Genomic DNA, 27,101 nt, shown 5'->3' on the forward strand with positions numbered 1-27,101 from the left:
TAGCCCTAACTCCTCCCTTAAACTTGTACACCTGACTCTGACCTTACAGTTGCACATGGATATTTATCAGCCAACTCAAACTTGGTATGTGTAAGAAGAGAACCTCCCTGCCCCACCACCAACACACTCCTTCCCTATACCCCCAGAATATCAGTAAACAGCATCTCCATTGTTTGATTTGATGTGACCTCTCTGGACTCACTAATCTCTTACCATCAACTACCCCATAGCTTACTCCATTCTCTCAACACTGACTGCCCTGCTATTCTTTGAATGTCATCAGGGTCTTTGTACTGGCTATCACGTCTGCTTGAAATTTTCTTCTCCCAGATTTCCACACAAATGGTTCTCTCAGTTCTTCCAGCTCTCGAGGCAACTGTCATGGAACAGAGACTCTCTTACCACATACAATTAGCCCTTGAACAATATGGATCTGAACTCCGTGGGTCCACTTATACGTGAATTTTTTTACAGCGGAGTACTGTAAATACATATTCTCTTATGATTTTCTTCTTTCTTCTTTCTTCTTTTAACACTTAAAAGAAGAAAATGCCGGCTTCAAAAAAAAAAAAAAAGAGTATAAACTAATTTAAAGATCCTTATCTATTTTAATATTAACCTTATTAAGAACTACAGAAGAAATAAATACATCTTTCTTTCTTTTTTTTTTTTTAAGATTTTATTTATTTATTTGACAGAGAGAGATCACAGTAGGAGAGAGGAAGGGAAGAGATCACAGAGAGAGGAAGGGAAGCAGGCCCCTTGCTGAGCAGAGAGCCCGATGCGGGACTCGATCCCAGGACCCTGAGATCATAACCTGAGCCGAAGGCAGTGGCTCAACCACCTGAGCCACCCAGGCGCCCCAATACATCTTTATTTCTAATAGGAAGTCTAGCCCTTTCATTAACTAAGAAGATGACTTACCGCCCATGTTTTAGTCAACCTGAAGATTGGGGCACTCTGTAAGCCAGAAACCACCGCCATAAGTGCATGAAGGTTATTCAGCTCATACAGCTTCTGAAATTTAAGAAAAAAGGGAGGAGAGAGGAGAAATAGTAAGGATAACTTTAGATTAACAAATAAAATCTAGGCAACTTGTAGTACTTCTTACTCTCATCAGTGAAATTTGTCTCTGGAGTACCCATTATGTTTACAGTAAGTTGATTTTGGCCCACAACAGAACCTCCATGTTCTAACCTGGCATTGTCCCCAAGCTCTGGGAACAAATCTACCTCTGGTTCAATAATGTATTAAGAAAACCAGTATGAAGCTTACCCAGTATGATCATGCACCCCAGTTTCTAGTAAGGAGTCTCCTTCCTTATACTGAAATACTAAGCCTCCACCTTATGATCTCAGTTTCAAGAAAGTATCCTGATCCAGTTTCCTACTCTACCCTCATAATTCCAGGGTTATGGTTCAAACCTGCTTTCCATAGTCCTTATTTCCTGCTTCCTTCTGCCTGAATCCTCTGAACCTTTGTTCTTCAACTCTCCACTTGCTTCCCAATACTTGACCTTGCTTTTTTTAGTCTCCCTACAGAACTCCTCTCTAATATTAGGTTCTGACAGTTTGCCAAGAGAGCTGCTTGACATTTAATGCTATTTTCCCTAATTTCCTCATACTTCCACATAGTTACATCTTAATGGTCCTATCTGAAAAATCATTTAGAATGGTCCTTGCCCACCACCAAGAGACTCCAAAGCAAAAATGCCTGTTTTGAACATTAGTGCAAGGACGGGGAAGGGTTCTGTTTCTCTGGAGATCTCTGACCAATATATCACCTTAACTCAGGTCTCAAAGAATTCCCATAAAGTTTCAAGGAATATGAACTCAACAGACTCAATTTTTTTTAAAAATGGAAAACAAGGGGCGCCTGGGTGGCTCAGTTGATTAAGCATCTGCCTTCAGCTCAGGTCATGATCCCAGAATCCTGGGATCAAGTCCCGCTTTGGGCTCCCCATCTCCCTCTCCTTCTGCCTGCCATTCTGCTATTTGCACTCTTCATCTCTCTGTGTCAAATGAATATTTTTAAAAAATAAATAAAAATAAAAGCTTAAGCTTAAGAAAATTAAAAAATGGGAAATGAAAAAACATAAGAAATAAGAATTCACAAATGGAGAACATCAAGTATAGGCCTCAGTGAAATGAAGATTAAATGAAGATATTATCTAGAATGCAACATAAAAGTTTTTTTAAAAATGTGAAACAAAGAGACATGAAATGTAGAGAAAAAAAGCCAACATTTATCTAGTCAGAGATGCAGAAGATGATAAAAGGATTGGTAGAAACAGCATCTGAGAGATAATGGCAGATTATTCTCTCAGATTACTGAAAAGATGTTAGTTCTTAGGGTCAGGAAGCTCAAGGAATCCTAAGCAGAGTAAAGAACAAAAAGCAAGTACAAAAAACTGTAAGTCTAGAATCGTACTTTTTTAAAGATTTTATTTCCTTTTTTTTGGAGAGAGAGCAGGAGCAGAGGGGAGAGGAAGAAGCAGGTACCCCACTGAGCAGGGAGCCCAATATAGGGCTCCCTGAGCTGAAGGCATACACTTAACTGACTGAGCCATCCAGGCACCACTAGAATAGCCTTTTTTAAGAACAAGGAAACACAAAGAGATTTCTAGGTTAAATAAAATAAAGATCACTTTAACAAAGAATTTTTAAAAATGGTGTCAGATGCTCAACATCACTAATTATTAGGGAAATGCAAATCAAAGCCACAATGAGATATCCTCTCATACTGCTGATTGGCTAATATTAAAAAAAAAAAAAAAAGAAAGAAAGAAAAAAACCTCAGAAAATAACAAGCACTGGCAAGTATGTTGGGGAAATACTGCTCATACACTGCTGGTGGGACTATAAATTGATGCAGCCACTATGGAAAGCATTGTGGAGGTTTCTCAAAGATTTAAAAACAGAACTACCATATGATCCAGCAATTCTGTTTGTGGGTTATTTACCCAAAGAAAATGAGAACACCAATTCAGAGAGATATATGCACCCTATGTTCACTGCAGCCCTACTTACAATAGACAAGGTTCGGAAGCAACCGAGTACCCACTGAGAGATAAACAGATAAAGAAGCTGTGGTATATATGATACAATGCAGTATTACTCAGCCATAAAAAAGAATGAAATCTTGCCATTTGTGATTATCTTGTTGGATCTAGATGGTATTATGCTAAGTGAAATAAATCAGACACAGAAAGACAAATAGAGTATGACTTTACTTATATGTGGAATCTAAAAAACGATATAAATGAACAAACAAAACAGAAACAGATTTATAGAAAATAAGCTGTCGGTTATCAGAGGGAAGGGTTTGGGGGAATGGACAAAACAGGCAAAGGGGATTGAGAGGTACAAACTTCCAGTCCTAAAATAAGTACATCATGGGAATGTGATGTACAATATAGGAAATATTGAAAAAATTATTGTAATAATTTTGTATGGTAGCTAGACTTATCATTAAGATAATTTCATAATGGGGCGCCTGGGTGGCTCAGTGGGTTAAGCCGCTGCCTTCGCCTCAGGTCATGATCTCAGCGTCCTGGGATCGAGTCCCGCATCGAGCTCTCTGCTCAGCAAGGAGCCTGCTTCCCTCTCTCTCTGCCTGCCTCTCCATTTATTCTCTGTCAAATAAATAAATAAAATGTTAAAAAAAAAGATAATTTCATAATGTATAAAAACACTGATTCACTATTATGCACACCTGAAACAGGATACTGTATGTCAATTACACATCAATAAAAAAAATGGTGCCAGAATTATTCAAATGAAAAATACAAACAGTAATCCATAATTCATACTTACATAAGAAATTTATTCCACATGGAGTAAATACTCAAGTACAAAAATCAAAGCTATAAAACTTTAAGTTATATATGCTTAAGTAAGACCATAAAAATTAAAGATCAGTAAGTTTGACTACTAAACTTAAGAATACCTATATCAAAACATAACATGAAAAATGATGACAAGTTACAAACAGCATGATACATATGAAAACACATAACAGAGAACTAGCATCTAGATTTAAATTAAAAAAAAAAAAACTCCTACAAAAATCAATAAATAAGAGAAAACTGTTCAAAGATCTTGAACAGACATTTCAAGAGAGAAAACCTAAATGATCAATAGAGAAAATATTGTTCAATCTCATCACGTTCAATGAAGGTTATTTGTCTGTCATTTCTTTAAAGGTAATTTATCTGTTCTCTCTATATTTCTAGGGCTTCAATGCTCACATGAGCACCAAGAGACTCCCACAAGAAAGCTTTACAGCAGCAGTGTTTATAACAATAAAAACCTGAAACTATCCAAGCTAGAGTATGCTGAAGAATTTGTGGTATATGCAAACAAAAGAGCACTCTACAACAGAGATATACCCCAAACCATGCAGTAACAGTGCTTAGTTAGTAAAAAAAAAACAAAAAAACAAAAAAACAAAAAACACGTTTTTGGGGGCCTGGGTGGCTCAGTGAGTTAAGCCTCTGCCTTCGATCAGGTCATGATCTCAGAGTCCTGGGATGAAGTCCCGCATCAGGCTCTCTGCTTGGCAGGGAGCCTGCTTCCCTCTCTCTCTCTGCCTACCTCTCTGCCTACTTGTGATCTCCATCTGTCAAATAAATAAATAATATCTTTAAAACAAAACAAAAACCAATTTTTAAAAGTATAAATGTAATTTGGAAATAATTTAAATAAAACTGAAAAACATATATAACAATATGAGATTCAGTAATACACACACACACACACATATATATATAAAACTATCAAAGAAAAGCAAACAACGTTGTGGGCAGTAGTTCCTTTTGTAGTGGGAGGGTAGGGATCACCTATGAGAAGACCTATGGGAATTCAAAGAGGGCAGTGAATACATGGACATCCACCTTACCATTCTTTTGCTACTTTTTTTTTTTTAAGATTTTATTTATTTATAAATAAATAACCCACTGAGCCACCCAGGCGCCCCTCTTTTGCTACTTTTAATCTATTTATAAATATTTTGTGTGTCTCTGAGATCAGTTTTATTCATCAAACTTGATTAGACTATACTTCCCAGTTATTTAATTAAACATTAATCTGGGCATTGCTGTGGAGCAATTTTATAGATATAGTTTACATCTATAATCAGCTGATTTTAATTAAAAGAGATTACATTGATAATCTGGTAGGCTGCACCTAATCAGCTGAAACAGCTTAAAAGACAAAAACTAAGGTTTTCCAGAGAAGAAATTCTGCCTCAAGAATGCAGCTTCAACTCCAGCCCGAGTTTCTAGACTGTCCAACAGCCCTACAATCGATTTCACACTTGCCAGCCCCCTCCCACAACTCCTGCAGCCAATTCCTTAATTTTCTTTATATATTATATATATATATATTTATCCATCCTCCCATTCTAGAGAACCCTGATACAATCTACTAAAAGAAGAAAAAGACCTGCCAGTTTTATACAGACTGAATACAGAAGGGAGGGAGGCAAAATTAGAGGGATTTTAAGAGATGGTGCATGACAAAAAAAGAGTATGAACTTACTAGGGCTTGGGACGAAAGCAACTACTGTCAAAAATAACTTAAAGTCTAAGAATCTGCGCTGGTACTAAATGATTACTTGATGAGGAGGGTAACAGGAAGACTGATAGGCAGAATTTGGTGGTTTTGAACAGAACATGTGAAGCACATACACAAAATTAAAACAAATTCAGACTCTGTGGAGAAAACAAGAAATGAATTTGTTAGCCAAAACTCCTTATTTATTTAACATATCACAGAGAGTGTTTTTTATAAATTTTATGACACTGCCATAAAATATATTTGGAAAGCTAGCTCTGCCACCTAGTGCCACAGAATGTTAGAATGTAATTGTTCCCAGGTGTTCAAGGAAAATATAAAAGTGTTACAACTCACAGCAATTACAATTTTACAATAATTATAATAATTTAAAACTGTAAAAATCGTATCCTCATTTTAGTCCACTTTCATTCAGACATAAAGTTATGTATTTACCACAAGAATGATGAAGAATGTGGCTATAATTTGCAACCTTTTAGTGAACTTAACATAAGTTTAGAGTTGTTGTGCATTTTAATAAAGTAATAGCATCCTCTTGTGAAATGGCCTGTTCACCCTCTTCTCTAAATTCTGACCATCCTTGAAGTCCATGTTCCTTTTTTCTTGCTGCATTTATTACCCATGCCCTACAACAACTACTCAACTAACATATTTGGTGAATATCTTCCTTATATTATTCTTTTATAAATAAGTCTTATCATTCTCTACAATGTTGGCAGTGATATATTTTAAAAGCAAATAACTGGTATGTGTTTTCCTATTTAATCCTGTAAGGCTTTCCCAAGTACCTGCACAAGAGTCCAGTATTTTGTAACTATCCTACTTCACCATAATCTGATCTCTGCCAATTTATCCAGTCAAATAAATAATATAATCCAGCTACTCTGAGACAGGGAGGAAAGATGTAAGAGGAAGGAGGAGAGGAAGAATAAAGAAAAGGCAAAGAATACAGACACCCAATTGAAAAAACTGACATACTAATCAATCAGGCCTTATTTTCCAGGGTCAATTAATAGTAAATAAGGTGTCACAGGCAAATATTCACTCACAAACAGTACTGAATGACTGGACTCAAAAAATAAAAACACAAGTCTTTCTTACCTTAGCAGTTTTAATATAATGGCTCAAAACTTCTGCTCTAATTTTTAACGTCTGAGCATGAAGAATTTCTCTAACAACCCAAAAGCTTACCTGCAAATGAAAATGAAACATAGTTGAATGGCAAGACTCCTTACTCACTAGGATTCAATTAATGACAGGAAATACTTGATGAACTACCTATAGCTGGTTAAAAAACCATACTTGCTCTTTCCCAGCATACCACCAAGTTGGCTACATACCCAATCTTTGGATGTTGCATACAATTCATATGCATATGAGATATGTATGTGCACAGAGACAGATATATATGTATGTATGTACTTCCACACACAAAAAAACTATGATCACTATGATTTTTCATTTGTAAAAGCAAACAACTTTTGAAGGAAAAGAGCTAATAGAAGAATGCAATAAAATTGGAGTGATAGAAGAAAAACACTATACCAATACATGTGATTTTGCCATATTCTGAGACACTGTGGCAGAATTAGGTAAGCTTTAAGAGCAGACATTATAAAAAATGCTACTTACAGCATGCTTTTCCTCTGGCTGTGTAATCCCACATTGCCATTTATTTACATCAAGCATAATTGTGTGAAGAATCCCAAAATATCATAAAGAAAAGTGTATCCAAGTCATTCTAAAATTAAGACTGTATTTTAAAAAATCATGTAATGTTTTCTAATTCAATAAACTGTATCCACAATTTCTTTTAAAAATCATTAAAAATAAGGTGCCTCGTTAGCGCAGTAGGTAGCGCGTCAGTCTCATAAAAATCATTAAAAATAATTCATCAGACAGTGTGGAGATTCCTCAAGAAATTAAAAATAGAACTTCCCTATGACCCTGCCATTGCACTCCTGGGTATTTACCCCAAAGATACAGATGTAGTGAAAAGAAGGGCCATCTGTACCCCAATGTTTATAGCAGCAATGGCCATGATCGCCAAACTGTGGAAAGAACCAAGATGCCCTTCAACGGACGAATGGATAAGGAAGATGTGGTCCATATACACTATGGAGTATTATGCCTCCATCAGAAAGAACGAATACCCAACTTTGGTAGCAACCTGGACGGGACTGGAAGAGATTATGCTGAGTGAAATAAGTCAAGCAGAGAGAGTCAATTATCATATGGTTTCATTTATTTGTGGAGCATAACAAATAGCATGGAGGACATGGGGAGTTAGAGAGGAGAAGGGAGTTGGGGGAAATTGGAAGGGGAGGTCAACCATGAAGAGACTATGGACTCTGAAAAACAATCTGGGGGTTTTGAAGGGGGGGGGGGGGGGAGGTTGGGGTACCAGGTGGTGGGTATTATAGAGGGCACAGATTGCATGGAGCACTGGGTGTGGTGCAAAAACAATGAATACTGTTATGCTGAAAATAAATAAAAAATAAATTAAAAAAAATTCATCAGAAGGCATACTAGATCTATCTGTAACACTACTAAGAGGCTCTAATCCACTCTGATCGAAGTAGTTTGTTTACCATACGGTACAATGTAACATATTTTTAATTCATTTACTATGAAAAGAAAATCAAAGCACCATCAGTTGGCTCACACTTCTGTAAGTCTAAAAACAGGGTATATTAGTAAGAAATGACAGTGCAAAATACAGTGCCACTGCCCCACAATTCATCTCCCTGTTTTAGAGAGAAACATTTCAGATTTTATATATATATTTTACAAAACCACCTCAGTATTTGTTACTATATTTGGCAATAACTATCCCTAATTTTGATAAAGTTTACCTCTAAAATATATCAAAAGCTATACTTTAGATATTTAGATATTTGATCAACAAATAGCCTATCACCTGTGAACTCAATCTAAACTGCATAATCACGGACTTAACTAAATTTAATGTGATAGGGGTGCCTGCGTGGCTCAGTGGGTTAAGCCTCTGCCTTTGGCTCAGGTCCTGGGATTGAGTCCTCCATCGAGCTCTCTGCTCGGCAGGGAGCCTGCTTCCACCTCTCTCTCTCTCTCTCTCTCTGCCTGCCTCTCTGCCTACTTGTGATCTCTGCTACATAAATAAATAAAATCTTTAAAAAAAATTTAATGTGAGACAAATTTTAAGACTAATATCATCAAGATATTAAAACATGGCCAAAAAGTTTTTTGTCATTCTTTTCGTTGGAAGTTGGGGTATATGTTAACCTCCATGTCATCTGAACAGGCTTGTAACTACTTTAATGAACAGATGATTAATGAAATTGATGCTAACTTCCAGGACAAGGTCATAAAAGAGCATGTAGGCCTTGCCTTGATTATTGGAACATTTTGTCTGGGATTCCTGAACTACCTACCATGTAAGAAGTACGACTACCTGAGACCACCATGCTGGAAAGGCTAAGTGCAGGTGCTCTCCAACTGACAGACCCAGCTAAAGCCAACCACACCTGAGAATACTGATCCAGAATGACCAACAGTAGGATACAGTTCAATAAAATTACTGGGAAAAAATCTGTTGACCATAGAGACAAAAAGATCAAGTAATTTTGAAGGAAAAGAAAATGTAATTATCATCAGACTTCTTAACAGCAACACTGTCAAGAAAAAAAAAAAATGGAGTAACATAATATCACGGAAAAAAAATTTTTATACAGAGGACAGGAAAATTTGTCAGTATGCAAGAATTCTGGCCTTACTGTTCTAGTGAGTCCTTCCTGAGTATTGTAACAGAGAATGAGCTTCAGGCAACCAAAATGCCTAGAGAAACAGCAACATAAGGATGCTACTTTTTCAAAGAACTAAGACTAAAAGAGAGTGCATTATATAATGCCCATATGCTCAGACAACATATAGTACAATTATAAAAACAGAACATCTGCAAAACATCTATCTGTTTATAGGAACATTATTGGTAATAGTATTATTCCGAGCCTTTTGTTTATTATGTAGGATAAAGCAAATGAGTGTATGATAGGGTACTGCATCATGTCCTGTGTTCCTTGAAAACCAGAATTCCGGGTGTGGAAGAAAGAACATGTGGATGTAATACAGAAGAGTTGGAAGTAAAACCCTGGTCTTGAATCTAAATTAGAAGTATCAATATGAACTAATGGGATGCTTTATCTTTAAATAGTTGTATGTCTATGTTATGTGTATGATACACAGATATCCTAGCTATCTCTGCTGAAAAAGGCAGAGAAGTTGTCATTCTGACAGCAATGAGCATTCCTGGCATCCAGGTCCACTACCCCCAGTAAGAAACCGGGACTTTAAAGAAATGTTGATTGTAGGCCAGGGACAGGTAATGGACAAAATGAACCTGAAACATATTTGTATACCCGATGGCAAGGAAACTATTCAATACTACCAGGGTCATGACAAAGGATATGAATGCCAACTTGAAAAGACTTCCACTGGCCTAAAATGGAGTATTAGTTTCAATAAAGATAACCGCAATGGGTTGACACATATCATATGCAGTTAAATTTACGAGTTCATAATGGTATTAGAAATAAAAAACTACTTGGTCACTATTAGAGAAAGACAGAACACCAATTCGTTATCTTCAAAATTATTAAATAAACGGGAAGAATCAAACATTTATCTTTCCTTGCTTATAGGAAGTGAATCTCTGGGCAAGCAAATACCAGATGAAGGAAAATGTGTCTATAAAAGCACTTCAAGGGGTGCCTGGGGGGCTCAGTTGGTTAATCATCTGCCTTTGGCTCCAGGTCCCAGGATCCTGGGATTAAGCCCGGATCAAGCCCGTATTGGGCTCGTTGATCAGGGAGGGGTCTTCTTCTCCCTCTCCCTTTGCCCCTCCACCCCCCTCACACTTGCTGTCGCTCAAATAAATCTTTAAAAAATAATAATAATCAGGCAGATAGATTCCTTTTAAAAGACTAACTTCTTTCATAATTTACTATTTCAAACCTCCTATGATGCTACTCGGAGAAATTAACAGAGTAATGGACCAACTAAGTAAGACTGTAGGATCAACTGTAACCTGGAATAAGGATAAAGGCTTTTGGTACAACATGCCATATTTGACTCTGGCAACTTTTTGGCTTAAGAATAACAGCCTTAAAATCTAAAGTCATATTTGCGAATATTTTAACAATGCTTTTGCTATGGCAAAAAAATTTTACTATGATGACAAATTCTGAGCAATTCAGAAAAATCTGAATATATAACTATATAAGTTGAATATAAAATTCAGTGAAAGACATGGTTGCCTTATATCCTATTTTAATGATTTAATCTCATTTTTAAGAACTTTGATCCACTTCATTTTGGGGAATACAGTGAACCAAATAACCTGAAAAACTGTTTGCTATATAAACTTCTAGAAATGTTGGGTTAAAGACAACAAACTCTTTTTTTAAAAAAACGTGTGACTAACTCAAAAGAAAGGATTTCCCCTAGAGGCAAAAAGAAGGGGAAAAAAGGGAGGAAACAAAGGCAAAGCTATGGTTAAAAGAAAGGGCACTGCAGCTGCCCATGGAGGATTTTCTCTCAGTGACTTAGGGGCTTTGGATTTAATACTCCTCCTAAGACATAAAACAAGTTGCCCATCTCTATTCTACCACACGATGTCTATCTAAGGGATCTTCAAAGTGCTATGATCTTGGAGAACCTGTAGGCTAAAACAATTCACTTACTGGCAGGGGAAGACAAACACAGGAGATGGAGAAAAATATAAGTTTTTCTTAAGAATCTGTAACTAGCCTCACTATAGCCACGTATGGAAGTTCGCAACCAAAACTTATGAGGAATTTAACTAAGTCATTATAGTCTTTGGTACCAGCAAAAGCAAACAAAAGTATTTCAGAAGAGATATACCCTCAAACTAAGCAGCAGCAGAATTCCCATAGATGCAGTACAGATAAAGCTTAAATGAACATGAGCTCTCAATCTAGAATTACAAAATGCATAAGAAAACCATCTTGTGTAAGGATCAGCAAAAATAACACAGAATTAGTACTCCCAGGTCTTTGGATAATAACACAGAAATTATATTGTAAAATGTTGAAAATGGTTTAAGAAATACTAAAAATAACACTAGCGTAAAAGCACACAGAACAGGTATGACCCATCTATAAGAGAATTAGTGAATTGAAATATAGATCTGAAGAAACCACTCAGAATGGGTGTACATACAAAACATGGTAAGTTAAGACACAAGTAGAAAAGAATAGCAAGAGAGTAGAAAAGAATTTCCAAGATAAATTACAGAAGAAAAAAACAGAGATCATGCAGAGAGACAATGTTGGAAGAGACAGTGGCTGACAATATTCCAGCACTGACGTGAGAAGTTAAACTACTTCTTAACGAAAATATATTAAGGGGGGTGCCTGGGTGGCTCAGTGGGTTAAGCCGCTGCCTTCGGCTCAGGTCATGATCTCAGGGTCCTGGGATTGAGCCCCGCATCAGGCTCTCTGCTCAGCAGGGGGCCTGCTTCCCTTCCTCTCTCTGTGATCTCTTCCCTTCCTCTCTCCTACTGTGATCTCTCTCTGTCAAATAAATAAATAAAATCTTAAAAAAAAAAAAAAAAAGAATAAAAAAAAAGAAAATATATTAAGGAACTGAATTTCAGAAACAAAATTATCAAAATTCTACAAGCAACTCACATGATTAAATCTTCGTGTGAAGGCAACAGCATTTGGTGCAGAACTGTATTTTTCTTTTTTATTCCATCCACAACTTGAAAGCTCCTGAAAAAAATGAGTAAAAATAAATTCAGTTTTCTTACTATATTAAAGGTTTCGAAACATAAAAGACAGTTGTGTCCTTTCCTAGAGCCATTTAACAGGAACATATCTAATACTACAACCACTCAATTAAATCACAAAAACAAACTCTACTAGTGGTATGTAAGAGGGAAAATTACTTGTCTATGAGCATACAGATGACTAGAGTTACACTTTACTGGGAAACTGGTGGATCCTTCTTTGAAGCGATTTGAATCCCAAATAATCCAGATAATGCAAGTTGAGCTTCCTACAATGTATACTGAAGCCTAGTAGATGCCAAGCCCAATTCAGTTACTCAGAACTTTCAGTTAGGCTCCCAGAACCTCACTCTCTGAGCTGACAGCCAACCTCCCAAAATGTGTGATCAAACCTCTAAAAAAAAGAGTTCTTGATACTCTAGGGTATCAAGACACCCCAGGTGTCAATTCTGTTGACCGGGTCTGTCAATAGAATTCAAAGGGCTTACTAAATCTGGATGTCAAAAAATTAAATTTTTATTTTATACTAATCTCTGATATGACATTCCTTTTTATTATAAATGCACAGTACAGATTACAGAAGAGTTAACAATACCTGTGACTTTTGTCACTGATAAAAAATTTTTCTATCACCCTATAGTTGGTACAGGCAGTCCAAAAATATCATTTATACTTACCACTAGTTTGAAATTAGCTCATTATCTCTGTATCTTAATATGTTAATAAGGAAGCACATATATATTGCTATGAAACAGTTATAAAAATATGGTGATAAGTATATTTTCATAGAATTGATTCCTTTGATTTTTTAAAGAGGGGTTCAGCTTCATAGGCTTTGTTCAAGTGCCAAAGGGGTCCAAGGTTCAAAGCAGGTTAAGAACCCTGCTGTAATGAAGTAACCACACCAGAAAGAAAGAGAATCTATCTGAGGAAATCTATCTATCTAATCTGAGCAAACTGAGTTAGGGCAGGAAATGAACAAACAAACAGAAACAGAAAAAAAATCATACAACTATTACTTTCAGACAGCTAAGGTATTGCTCCCATTAGGCAAAAACAGGAGGATATATTTAGAGGACAAAACAGAGCTTTTAGAAATGAAAAACATGATAAGGGAGATTTTAAAAACCAACATAAGAGTTGTGAGATAAAGGTGATAAAATCTTTTACAAAATGAACTCAAAATAGGAGTCAAAATATTATGTTTATAGAGTCCATAAGAGTCAATGTCTGCATAATAACAAGAACAGAGAAAAATAACTTAACAAAAAAGTTTTTTCAAAATATTATGTTTATAGAGTCCATAAGAGTCAATGTCTGCATAATAACAAGAACAGAGAAAAACAGCTTAACAAAAAAGTTTTTTTAATGCCTCTAGAACTTAAGGACAGGAAAAGACCTATCTTGTGTCTTTTATAATGGGGTAAATTTTTTAAAAACCTCAAAATCAAGGCCTAGCATAAAAAATTTTAGAGCATTAGAGACTAAGGGATTATAAATCAGTAAGATTAAAAAACAAAGCAAAATAAAAATAGATTACAGGCAGAAAAAGGGATCAAAGGCCTCGATACCTAAAGAGTAACACTGAAAGTCGAAGACAACTGAAATGTCTTCAAAATCCTAGAATTCTGTGCCCAACAAAAATGTGAAATTAAATATGAAAATATACTGCAGAGATTTTCAGACATCAAAGTCTCAGAGAATTTGTTTTATATGTACCTATTCTCAGAGAGCCAGCAGAATTATGTGGTTCCTTAAAACAAACTAGCAAATTAAGAAAAAAGAAGACATGGGATCCAGGAAACTTAGTAACAAACATAGAAAGGAAATAATATGAATACCCAGATTAACAGTAAAGGAGATCCTGGGACACAACTGTGAGTAGAGCTTAAGAACAACAGTTTAGCGGTACCCGGGTGGCTCAGTCAATTGAGTGTGTCTGCCTTCAGCTCAGATCATAATCCCAGGGTCCTGGGATCAAGCCCTGCATCAGGCTCCTGGCTCAGCTGGAGGCGTGCTTCTCCCTCTCCTACTCCCCCTGCTTGTGTTCCCTCTCTCGCTGTTTCTCTCTCTCTCTGTCAAATAAATAAATTAAAAACAAAAAGAAGAAGAAGAACAACAACAACAACAACAACAGCTCAGACGTTAACTAGCAAGAAGACAGAAATTACAAGAAGGGTACCTCTCAAAGATGAAGCAATGTCTAAGAGTTTGAACACACGGAGAAGGCATTCACTATATTCACCACTGGCAGAAAAATTAGTGACCAGTACAGAGAAAGCTTAAGTAAGTTATTAGCTCAAGGAAAACAAAATTTAAGTAAACACAGCTCAATTGTAAATAGTTGAGCCATGATTACTTATTCATGTCAAAATTATGACATAACTACATGCGAAAAAGAAGAGGAAGTCAACTGTGTAAACGTCAAGGGAACAGAATGTACAACTATGAAATCATCTTCTACAGTACCGAGTCAATAAATCATATCCAAAATTTTAAGAATTATAAATGACAGGCATTTAGATGCACTATTTTAAAACTGGACATAAACTCCTCCAAGGAGGAACACAGCTAAGACGCTGGATGGGTTTGCGGCTCAAGGGTGGGGATGATGGAAATATGTGACTTCTTAAATGTGATGTATTCTTATCTTCCATAAAATTTAGAAACAGAAATAAAAAGAAACAGTCTAAGGGGAAGATGGAGGAAATAGTTATGATGATATAATACTTCCAGAAACACAAGTACTATTCCCTTGACTGGCGTGATATCAGTGAATATTGAAAAAAGTGGTAGATTCAGATATTTTGGAGGCAGGCAGGCCTTGGTCAAAACTAGATCTACACAGCATAGGCCAAAAATGAGGTATCCAGAGATACGCCGATTCCCTTTTCTGGCCTGAGTAACCAAGAAGAAGAATACTGAGGGAAGAAACAGCAATTACTGCTTCAACACAATAGATAAGCAATAAGTGCTCTGAAGATACCAATTACTAACTTTTTTAAAACCTAAAGCTAGATTACAACCTTCAGATTTGAAATTACTGGAGGAAAATATAAAACAACAGAAAAAAAAAAAAAAAAGAATTGTTACTGAGCCTAAATACCCATTTCACATTACCTCCCTGTATAGATAGAAAATAGTGATAGACATTATGTGAATGTAAAAACATGATAACTATATTAAAAACATCTAACCTCGACAAAGTATTATTGTTCTAAAAATATAAATATTTAACTATATGAATATATATTAACTATATAGAGACATCATATTTTAGGACAATTTCCTAGGATTAAATCTATAAATACTGAATTGCTTTTCACCAATTAATATTATTCCCAAATTTATATTAATGCCATGATCAAAGTGTCTGTGTCAAATTGATACTATACTTATCAAACTACGTAATGTAGCCATTTACCAGTTCAAACTCAGTAACAAACTTCACACAGAAAATGAGTTTCACTTTCCTGTTAGAAGGCTACACTCTAACTAATGAATATCCTTGTACCTTTTCTCACATTTCTGATCATTTCCTAAATATACGGTCCTAGAAGTAAAATCACTAGGTCAAAGAGGATGAACTATTTCAAGGTTTTGATACCCATCCAACTGCCCTGCTGAAATACTGAGTCATTTATACTATTACCGAGTGTCATTTTCCTAAAAGTCTTACTGAATCTGGGTATATTTATCCCCTTTCATTGCTTCAATTTCCCCAACTGTAAGAGTAATTACGTTTGTTAAAAAGAGAGAAAAGGGAGGGTGGGGCCATGAACCAACTATAAACCCACCAAAGAGAAAATCTATGAAAACACACCTTCCCAATCTTCTTTACGTGCATACTGAGGCCTAGTTTCTGTTTGTTTTTAAAGTAGCTGATACTTATATTGTCCTCTTCTGTGTGATTTCATCTTCTGGTTTTGTGTTTAGAAAGGCCTTTTCAGCCTGAGAACAGCTGTCTTAACAGCAGCAGTAAAAGTAAGAGTTAACACTAACAGAGATTACTGTACACCAGGCACTAATCTAAGTGCTTTATACATATCAACTCCTTTGAACCTATCTTCATCATTATTACAAATTATAATAAACAAGGAATCCAGATAAAAGTATCAATGAACTACAGCTTTATTTTTTTTTTGCACTAAAAACTTCCAAATGCTTCTCTGACTCCTCAAATAAAAAATTATAAAAATGGATAAAAATTTGGATGAAAAATTCATCCAATACTTAGAACATTTCAACATCATTAATTTAATGGAAAAAATGCTTTGTCCCTTTAACTAAGCTGACAGGAAGCAGGTGGGGATGAATGAATCTATGGTCACATTAGTTGGTAGCAAATGGATGAAAATTCCACTGGACCCCTCCATTTTAAAGGAATTTGTAATTAGGGGCACCTGGGTGGCTCAGTGGGTTAAGTCTGCCTTCGGCTCAGATCATGATCTCAGGGTCCTGGGATGGAGCCCCACATCAGGCTTTCTGCTTGGCCAGGAGCCTGCTTTCTCCTCTCTATCTCTGCCTGCCTCTCTGCCCATTTGTGATCTCTGTCAAATAAATAAATAAAATCTTTAAAAAAAAATAAAGAAATCTGTGATTAGAAAATGTAAGACATAAGCAGGTTTTTTAAAACCTGTTAGAACAGTAGCTTCTGCTTCAGAAAACATTTCCATTTTGAGATGATGCTGTATTACTCGCACATCTAATACAACAATAAACTATAATGATGGAGAACAGATTAGTGGTTCTAGGAGTTAAGGATGGTGGGGAGTGAGTAGGAGTGGGACTAGCTGACTAGCGAGGGGTAACACAAGGGAGAGAAAGCACTGTGGTATTGCAATAGTTCTGTATCTTGACTGAGGTGATGGTTAGACAAAACTATACATAGAAAAAAATGTTATAGAACTATACAGGCATGTGTTATACAAACGTCCATTCCCTGGTCCAGCTACTGTACCATATACGTTAAGATGTAGCTTCTAGGGGAAACTGGGTGAAGGGTAAGTGGCACTTCTCTGCAGTACTTTTGCAACTTCCTATGAATCTATAATTAATATCCCTATACTATTTTTTTCCCCAAGTTCTAGTGAATCTGTAATTACCTCAAAATAAAAAGTCAAACAACAACAATAAAAATCTTATTTAATGGGGCACCTGGGTGGCTCAGTGGGTTAAGCCTCTGCCTTCGGTTCAGGTCATGGTCTCAGGGTCAGTCCTGAGATCAAGCCCCGCATGGGGCTCTCTGCTCAGGGAAGAGCCTGCTTCCCTATCTCTCTCTGCCTGCCTCTCTACCCACCTGTGATCTTTCTGTTTCTCTGTCCAATAAGTAAATAAAATCTTTTTTAAAAAATCTCATTTAATGAGCTGGAATTGCATTGGGACTCCAGGAATGAACTCATTACTTTCTTCTTAAACCCTGACCAGCACTTATATTAGCTAGTCTTAAAGGAATTTTGCCCTGCCCCACCTCTTTCTCAAAAGCCACTGAACTCTGTGAGGGGAAAAAAAAATTGCTTTTCCCTTTGTCTCTGTCTCTGTCTCAGACTCCAGGATCTTCCTCCAAAAAACACTATTAACGATCTGAGAAATAAATTCTCCCACCAGTGGTATCTTGCATTAGACAGCATATCAGTCTAGGCAAGGGCTATTAGATACTAAAACATCTCCATGAACACCAAAAAGTAAGCTTAGTGACTCAAAGGATTCTTTTAGGAGTCTGGTTTAAGAATAGGACTGATTTAAGTACACTGTGTAAGTAAGCCTCTATTTTAGCAAAAGCTTAATGAAATACACCAGCCTTGATACCTCTTAAAAGTTGTTCAAATGGATTAACTTACAATTTTAAAATCAGGCAGTAGAAAGAAATCTAACAGCAATTCACAGATACAAATGCAATTTTTAAATGGTCATTGAAAGAATTATGTAGAAGAATACTCATGGGCTCACTCTGAGCTATGAAACTATGAAGCCCAATTTCTCACTGAGTTTATTTTGGAAGCACGTGGGGAGCAAACACCACAACTCACGACCACCTACCCTATGAAAGAATTACTGAATTTCACAGGAGCCACAGCTTCTCTTATGTCTCTTGTAGGTTTGTTCTGTAAAGTCAAATTCTTGCTCTAAATTTCATCTTGTAGGTTCCAACACTCTTAAAAGGACTGCTCTAAGGGTGATGTTGTAGGGATACCTAAAGATAGAAGAAGAGAAAAGGCCAATATAGACCAGCATTTAGACAGAGATTGAGAGAAGAAAAGAAAAAGTGATGGAATCTGTAAAAGACTGTGGGGAGCAGGGAATCCTCACAAGAAGACCTTTTTTTGTTTCTCTGAAGTACAGCTGACACACAGAAGAAAGTCATTATGCTAAGGTACTCTTATGCTCAAAAGATGCAAAGCTCTAAAGGGAGATGGTATCTCCATTAGCATTCAGCCTATATGGCTATTTAGAAAGAAGTCTCAACCACAGATGATGTGCTCGTTACGATTCCTGTATTTTTAATCAACAGAATAAAGTTCTGAAACTTTATAAAACTTTAATGTGTTATGTTAAATCAAAAATATCTTTCTTTTCTAATGTAGTCACATCCTCTGTTCCCCCTCTGCCTTCCTCCTGACACATTATAGCTGTCCCTAGAATGATAGCAGAGATAAAGGCAGGAGCTACCTTCTGCTACCACTGATGCCATGATACACCCACTCCCCTAATCAACAATGCCCTCCCTTCCTTCTCTGGTTTTATTCTAAGCCTAAACTTACTACACCACACTCACGGTGATGAGCCGCAGTAATGTAACATACAGAAGAGTTTCTACCTTGCTTGTAACAGAAAATTCCAAATCTTTCATGTCTTCTTTGTTTTCTTCAACCCTCCCACCATATTCATGAATTGTTTACATTTTAGTTCTAACGCAAATGATAATTTCCAATAAAAAAACAACAATAACACAGAATTATGGTATTCCTGATTTTGGAACCTGGGATGTTGCCAAGATTCTAGTCTCTAACATACACAAAAATGTTAGCATACAGAATGGCCTTCAATATATCGTCAGAAATATCAACTTAATATCAACTTTAAGTTTTTCAGAAATGTTTTAATAAGAGTCAGAATTAACTATTATGTACTTTTCCTCATTTCACCACCATTCTTCCTCAATCTCTAGTGTATCCTAGTTACACATGAGAGCCTTATCTGTGCTCTGTATATAATGTCTGTTTATTGAAATAATCTAAATGACTTACTAGAACTTTATAATAAAGTGTGAAACTTTCTTCTTTGAATGCAATACATGTCAGGAACCTTTAGTCAGAGCCGGACTCTTTACGAACACTTGAGACCTCGTAGAAGAGGCAAACATTATCCAGTGTGTAATGACGACAGTACAGATTTCAAGCACAGTTCACCCTTTATGAATGATCAAAAGCACCAGAGAATTGCGATTAAAAAGAAAATCTGATTGCAAGCAAACTTTCTGTCATAACACATCCTGTGCTGAGTAATAAAATACTCATTCTGAAGAGAAACCCTATTGATGTAATAAACATACCAATGTCATCAGAACAAATATAAGCTTTATAGAATGAGAGAATTTGTAATAGACAAGACCCAAAAAACCTATAAATGTAATACACCTTCAAAATAACACTCACTGCTTCAACATGAAAGAACTCACACTGGAGGGAAGCCCTATAAACATGTCAGAGCTTTCTAAAAGAAAACAAACCTTCATGATCAAAAGAGAAATCACGCCAAGAAAATCCTTATGTGTATGAAATATGGAAAAACTTTAACAAGAGCTGAGCTTCAACTAAGTAACAGAAAATTCACACCAGAAATAAGTGCATGCACAAAATCTGTAATCTGCTGTTACTAAGCATTAAGGAATTCATACTAGGGGAAAAAACCTGAAAATTTTCTTAATTGTGGATGGGGTAAAAAAACCAAAACTCCTATTTCCACAGAAAGAACGCTATTTTATGAGTCACATTCTTGGAGTAACAGACTTTTGTTTGGAATCATTTGGAAATGATTCCAAACATGATGAACACTGGGAGATGACATGTCTGTGGGCTCTACAGTATAAAGCCTTGGAATGGTCACTAAAACAAACTCAAATACTGAACAGGTATTATTCTAGGCACTAGAGACACATCAGTGAACAAAAAAGATCAAAGTTTCTGCCCTTGTGGAATTTATCTAGTGAGAGGATAACACCCCCCAATCTATAAGAGCTTGACTCACGACCATCACTAGACCCTGATCATCTGCTTAAGACTCCTGCAGCTTTGATCAAAATTATATTTATTACTGACTGAGAACTGCCCTTAACTGTCACTTTTACTCTGAAGTCACCAATAAAAACAATCCTACTTCCAGGAATTCTGGAAGACCTAAACGGTATTCTGAAGAACCAACAGTCCAAAATCCTTTACTTCATAGATTCAGTCATTTTTTTTTTTTTTAAAGATTTTATTTATTTATTTGACAGAGAGATCACAAGCAGGCAGAGAGGCAGGCAGAGAGAGAGGAGGAAGCAGGCTCCCCACTGAGCAGAGAGCCTGATGCGGGCCTCGATCTCAGGACCCTGAGATCATGACCTGAGCCGAAGGCAGCGGCTTAACCCACTGAGCCACCCAGGCGCCCCAATTCAGTCATTTTTTAAAAAGGCCAAAGATTTGAAATAGATTCTATTAATGGCACAATCTATAAATGGCAAAGCTGAAAAAAACTGCAAGTCTTCGGACTCCCTGCTTTTATGCTTTGCCACTAAAAATTCTCTTTGGGGATTCAAAGGGCTAAAATAAGTGAAATAATTAAAAAATTTTGAGCACCCATTTAGAGCTATTAAGGTTAGACACTGATTAAAAAAAAAAGAGGGGTGCGTGGCTGGCTCAGTGGGTTGGGCCTCTGCCTTTGGCTAGGGTGTGATCTCAGGGTCCTGGGATCAAGGCCTGCATGGGGCTCTCTGCTCAGTGGGAAGCCTGCTTCCCCCACCCTTCTCTGCCTGCCTCTCTGCCTACTTGTGATCTCTCTCTCTCTCTGTCAAATAAATAAATAAACATCTTTTTTTAAAAAAGAGGTGGCAAAATACATGGCAATTTGTGCCCAAAACTGGTTTAAACAAAAGAAAAAAGAGAGAGAGATACAAAACTCCATGGAAATAAGAGTTGTAAGGACCCATTACCAATGGTAGAATATAAATAATCAAACTGCTAAACTTCTTCCTTTTTGTGATCACTGTAATGACCGTTTCGGCAACAGTATCACTGTACACTCTCCCCACCACTGAGAGAAGGCTGCAAGGGGAGGGAAGAAGCGTGAAAGGCGGATTTTGTGTGAGATGGAGCAGCACCCATAGAACCTTCCAAATTTGGCCATGCTGCTTGGGTCAGTGGGGACATGAAGATTCTTAGGATTTCTGTAGCAGCAGCTCTGGGAATCAGGGCAAAGTGTTCCAATGGAGAGGGACCCGGCGGTACAGAAAGCACTGGCTGTGCTGAGACCTGTCTCAGGCCCAACAATCCTGCACAGACACTAAGGAGTGCTCATATTTCTAGAGCCAGTGAGCTGCAGCCTTATGAAAACATGGTACTCTTTTAATAACTATCGTTCAGAGTTGACAGAGATGGGGAAGGAGAGAAAAGTTTTTTAGGAAGTAAAATCAACTGGAGAACAGGGGAAATAGGATGGAGAGAAAAGGGAAGAGTGACTCCTAGGGTTGGTTCTGAATGGTAATAATAATGGACAGATGGTGCATACCACACAGACAGGGAATCTTTAAAAATGAAACTGGAGCACACCTTTTTTTGTAGTTATATTCCTACCCAATAGTTTTTTGTATCACTGATGAACTTTCCTGTAACATTAAATTCTTTTCATTGGTAAGCATGTTTTCCATTCTTCTGACCATAAAACAAAAAGCTAAGAAAACAAAGTACCAAAGTGTTCTTTTTTCTTCTTTTGATCTGAGATAACTTCAAGTGTGAGACAGGGTTGGAGAAAAACCAGACTTAGCATTTGTTTGATTCAGATCTGCTCTTCAAGATGTGACTTTATTTAGCCAGTATTCTACTGATGACTAAGGACAGTCCCTATACCATAAACAATTTTTTGTGCCAGTTCCAAGATAAGAGAGATAGTTTCTACAGTGAAATAAAAGGCGTGGAATTTTTCCTTTTCCCCCTGAGCAATTCTGCAGTGTGCTGTGTGACAGGCACTGTGCAGGTAAGTGGCCAGAGCCTGAGACAGTGGCTGCACTTTGCAAGGTGCCCTTTTCTTCCTACAAGTTTAGGTAGGGCGCCTGGATGGCTCAGTGGGTTAAAGAACAAGTTTAGGTAGAACCAGTTCATCTAAACTGTACTTAACACAAAAGACAGGAATACAGAATTCCATGAACTGGTAGGAATTACAGGTCTACTTAGGGAACTGAATTAATGAGAGATATATATTTCAGTAAGTTCCAGGTGCCTCAGAAATTGCCTCTATTATAGAAAATCGAGTGAGACTTGGCTGGTGTAATCACCAACCTACACTCAATCACCAAGCCATACGGCTGGATTCAGAAGCTATATTCTTCGAAGTTCAAATTCCGTACAGATTTCATTTTAGAAAACTTGAATTACCACCTGAAATAAATAACAGGAATATGTACATGTAATAGTGAGTTCTGATTAGCAGTTTTAGTGAATAACTAAAAAGCTTTTAAAATTTCATGAAGCATAAACATGCTTTTTTAAAAAGTTTTACATGGGATGCCTGGGTGGCTCAGTTGGTTAAGCAGCTGCCTTCGGCTCAGGTCATGATCCCAGCATCCTGGGATCGAGTCCCACATCCGGCTCCTTGCTCTGCAGGGAGCCTGCTTCTCCCTCTGACTCTGCCTTCCACTCTGTCTGCCTATGCTCGCTCTCGCTAGCTCTCTCTCTGACAAATAAATAAATAAAATCTTAAAAAAAAAAAACAAAAAAAAACAAGATTTAAAAAAAAAAATTAAAAATAAATAAATAAAAAAGTTTTACATAAAGTTATATAGGGACTTAAACCCTGACATAACGGGTAAACGCATCACAAGATAAATTTATTAGATTCAGGGATAACTCTTTCATAATGTCTGAGGTTAAATTTTGATTTAACAAAAGTGTTCATTCTTTAGTGAATCTAGTAACTATATAATGAGGTAAACACCATTTATGCTAATAAAAAAGATTAATACACTAGACTGACTTCATGGTTTATCTGTTAATTTGTCAATAGCAAGAGTTTTGACATGACAAACAACATCTGTACAAACATTTCAGATAACTGGTGGTCGTTAATAACTCAAAGATATCCCACAACAAAGATGCTCCACAACTCAGGAATTAGTGTGCTGGAGTGTGGATATTACCATCGGTGCTGGCAGCAATGATGAACGTTAAGAGCAAGCTAAATACAACAACAGGATACCATTTACATGAAAAATTAAAAACCTGCAACAGCATTTACTGCTAAGGAATACATATACTTAGAGAAATATAGCTCACTACACAGGAATGATATAGATCAATATTGGATGGTGGCCCTCAGTGGGAGGAGGGAGAACGGCAAACATGGGAGAATGCAGAATGGCTTCAACAGGACTGGTTAGGTGGGTCCACAGGGGTTCATCTTATTAGTCCCTATGCCTTGCTGTAGGTCTTGAATATTTCATAGTAAATTAGAAAACATTTTTCTGCCAGATGAAGAAATTCTCCTTATACTGCCAGATTTCATGTAATTTTGATTATATGAGACTAACACCTAACAAGAATATTTTTGTGCTACATCACATCTTCCAATAGTTACATCACATCTTCCAATAGTTACTCCTTCAATTTCTGAAGACATTCTCTCACTGAACAAGTATTTGCTGTTACTATATTCATTTTCTCATTCTAACTACTGAATCCCATCACATGTCAGACAGCCCTCATGTAGCTTAAAACCTAGTGGAAGCAGCAAGCAATTAATCAAGTAAGTACATGATTAACAACTCTTTACACCTTATCACTCCTTCTTTCTTAAAGATACTTCCTTCACTTGGCTCATCAAATTCCGTACTAATAACCTGATTTCCCGCTAAATCACTCACTGTTGCTTTTTCATCTCTTGCTAATTCCACCTAAACACTAACTATGACCCCTCTTCCCATCTATAGTCACCTTCTTGGTAAACTCTTGAAACACCTCTACAGTGACCTCTCTCAAACTACATTTGAAACCTGGACAGTAATACAGTTATGTATTACCTAACTCTGCATTCTAACAAACATGTAAACCCAAACACGTCCAAAGCTAAACTCCTGCTCTTTCCTCCACCAGCTGCTGCTCTGGCCTTTTTCCACAAGTAGCAGCATTGCACATAATATTCTAGATGAATGGCAGCCCCAGAAGTTATGAACATAATAATAATAATTTTCCATCTCAGAGTATCAACGACACGCTTCTGGTGTCAGGCCAAAAACCCTGTCTGGCATCAGCCCTGACTCCTCTTGCACATAGTATTTGACAACTTTGCCATGACCTCTTCGACTCCCATCCTGACCCGAGCCACACTGTCTCTCACAGTTGATTCAGTCTTGGTACCAGTCCCACTCCCAAGTCAGTAGTCAGAAGTGACTTAAAGAACTACTTAACATCTCAGTCAGAAACTGCCACTCCTCAAAACCCTCCAAGAGCTTCCCATCTCTTTCAGAGTAAAAATCTGCAAGACCCTGGATGACATCTAGCCCTCACTACCCCCTTCCCTCATATAGCTCAATGGCTGTTCTCTACCTGGAACACTCTTCCCCAAACACCCATGATTTGCTCTCTCACTTCCTCTGGTCTTGGCTCAGATGGCCTCTTCCCAGGGAAGCCTTCCGGAAACCACCCTATCTACAACTGGAACTCTCATCATCCTCCCTCTCTGTTCTCTTCTGGCTGTTTTATGGTTTTCATGACACACTATCTTCACCTTACTCAAATGTAAGATCCACCAGGGCAGGAATTTTAGTCTGTTCACTGCTGTACCTCATGGAACTAAACCACTGTTTGGCATGTAACAGACACTCAGCAAATACTTGCTGAATCACAAAACATTAGTGTAAACTTGCAACTGATATACCCAGTGAAGAAGCAGAGTGTGCTAGGAGAATCTGCAGGAAGACAAGAAAAGCTTACCTGAGAAAGTCAAACTTGGTCCAAGAACTGAAGGATGAATACGAGTTAATCAGGATATGCACAAGATCAGTGGTGACAGGGACTAAAAGGCCAGTGCAGCTAGACCAGAAACTATGAGGAATTTGTAGACCATATTAGGATGGTTTGTCTTTATCCTCTGAGCAACAGAAAGCCACTAAAATGTTTTAAGAAGAGGGATCATATGAACAGATTTCGATGTCTGAAAACATTACCATGGGTGCTGGACAGAGAGGACTTCAGAAGGGTCAGCAGATGTAGGTAGATCAGTAAGAGGTACATAGTTGGGATAAAATGGCAGCTTGGATTGGGATGTTGGGAGCAGAAAGAGAAGGCATAGACAAGACACTTAGAATGTTAAAAAAAAAAAAAATCAGTGAAACTGGTATTAAGTTAGATAAGGGATTGGGGCCAAAGGTTCACTTTTAAATTTCACAAGTTAGTGTTAGATGTCCCAGGAAAATAAAAAAGTCCCATACTGACTTGAATTCTCTGTCTTCAGTAATCATTATGTACAACTTCAGTGTCCAAAGCTCCTAGTCACAAATGACCATTGGAAGGCAGCTATGCTCACCACTATACCACCAATGCACAAATGACTATTGGGAACCTGAAATGTGGCTACTGCAAAGATGTGTCCTCACTATACAGTACACACTGAATTTCCAAGTCTTAGCAGAGGAAAAAGAAAGACTAGAGACTACCTCAATAATGTTACAAAAGTTGAAGTGGTTCTGTTTCAGATGTTGTAGGTTAACTAAAATAATTAAAATTAATTTCATCTGTTTCATTTTTAGTTCATAATGTGGCTACTAGGAAATGTAAAGTTACGTTAAGTGGCTCACATTGTACTTCCACTGGATAGCGCTAATCTCATAGGAAATAGCAACATGGCCACTGCCATTTATTCAAAAGGAAAAAATATATCAAAGGATAAGATGGCCAAATTTCAGGGCAAAGAAAGCATAATTTTTGTAAAGAATATTTAGTTTGTTTTGTTCAGGGATGTGAAGAAATTAATGTTTCAGTTTTTGTCTTTTATTTAAAGATTTTATTTGAGAGAGTGAGTGAGCAAACATACACGCACAAGCCGGGGGGAGGGGCAGCAGGAGAGGGAGAAGCAGGCTGGCTGCTGAGCATGGAGCCCAACGTGGGGCTCGATCCCAGGACTCTGGGATCGTGACCTCAGCTGAAGGCTGATGCTTAACTGACTGAGCCACCCAGGCGCCCAGTTTTTGTCATCTAAATACAAAAGCCATTTTCTTTTTCTGCTTTACGTGTAGAACACATTGCTTCTCCTATCCCTAATCTAATGGTTCTACTGAGACAATTCTCAGGTATGGAGTAAATGTTAGGAAAAGACAGAATTGTGGAAATGAAGGGACTCAGATCATTTAGGCCCAGCCCTCCATTTTGTAAGTGACAAACCTGAGATGCTAAGACATTAAGTAACTTACTTGAAAGTCACAAGACTAATACTGTCTATACCACCTAAGACACAGATGTTTTCTCCAACTCCTTAGAATAATTAGTGTT

The 27,101-nt window shown here is 37.2% G+C and overlaps 1 protein-coding gene across 2 annotated transcripts in view; it reads right to left on the reverse strand.

Annotated features, from left to right (window-relative positions):
* The window catches only part of RALGPS2 (Ral GEF with PH domain and SH3 binding motif 2), a 156,276-nt gene that overhangs the window by 85,940 nt on the left and 43,235 nt on the right, over positions 1-27,101 (reverse strand). For both annotated transcript variants that reach the window (XM_059412825.1, XM_059412826.1), the window contains exons 5-7: positions 12,266-12,349; positions 6,678-6,767; positions 925-1,017 (exon numbers count right to left, since the gene is read on the reverse strand). In XM_059412825.1, the coding sequence (XP_059268808.1) occupies positions 925-1,017; positions 6,678-6,767; positions 12,266-12,349 (267 nt within the window). The remainder of the gene's footprint in view (positions 1-924; positions 1,018-6,677; positions 6,768-12,265; positions 12,350-27,101) is intronic.

This window comes from Mustela nigripes, chromosome 10 (genome assembly GCF_022355385.1).
Source record: "Mustela nigripes isolate SB6536 chromosome 10, MUSNIG.SB6536, whole genome shotgun sequence".
NCBI classification, from domain to species: Eukaryota; Metazoa; Chordata; class Mammalia; order Carnivora; family Mustelidae; genus Mustela; species Mustela nigripes.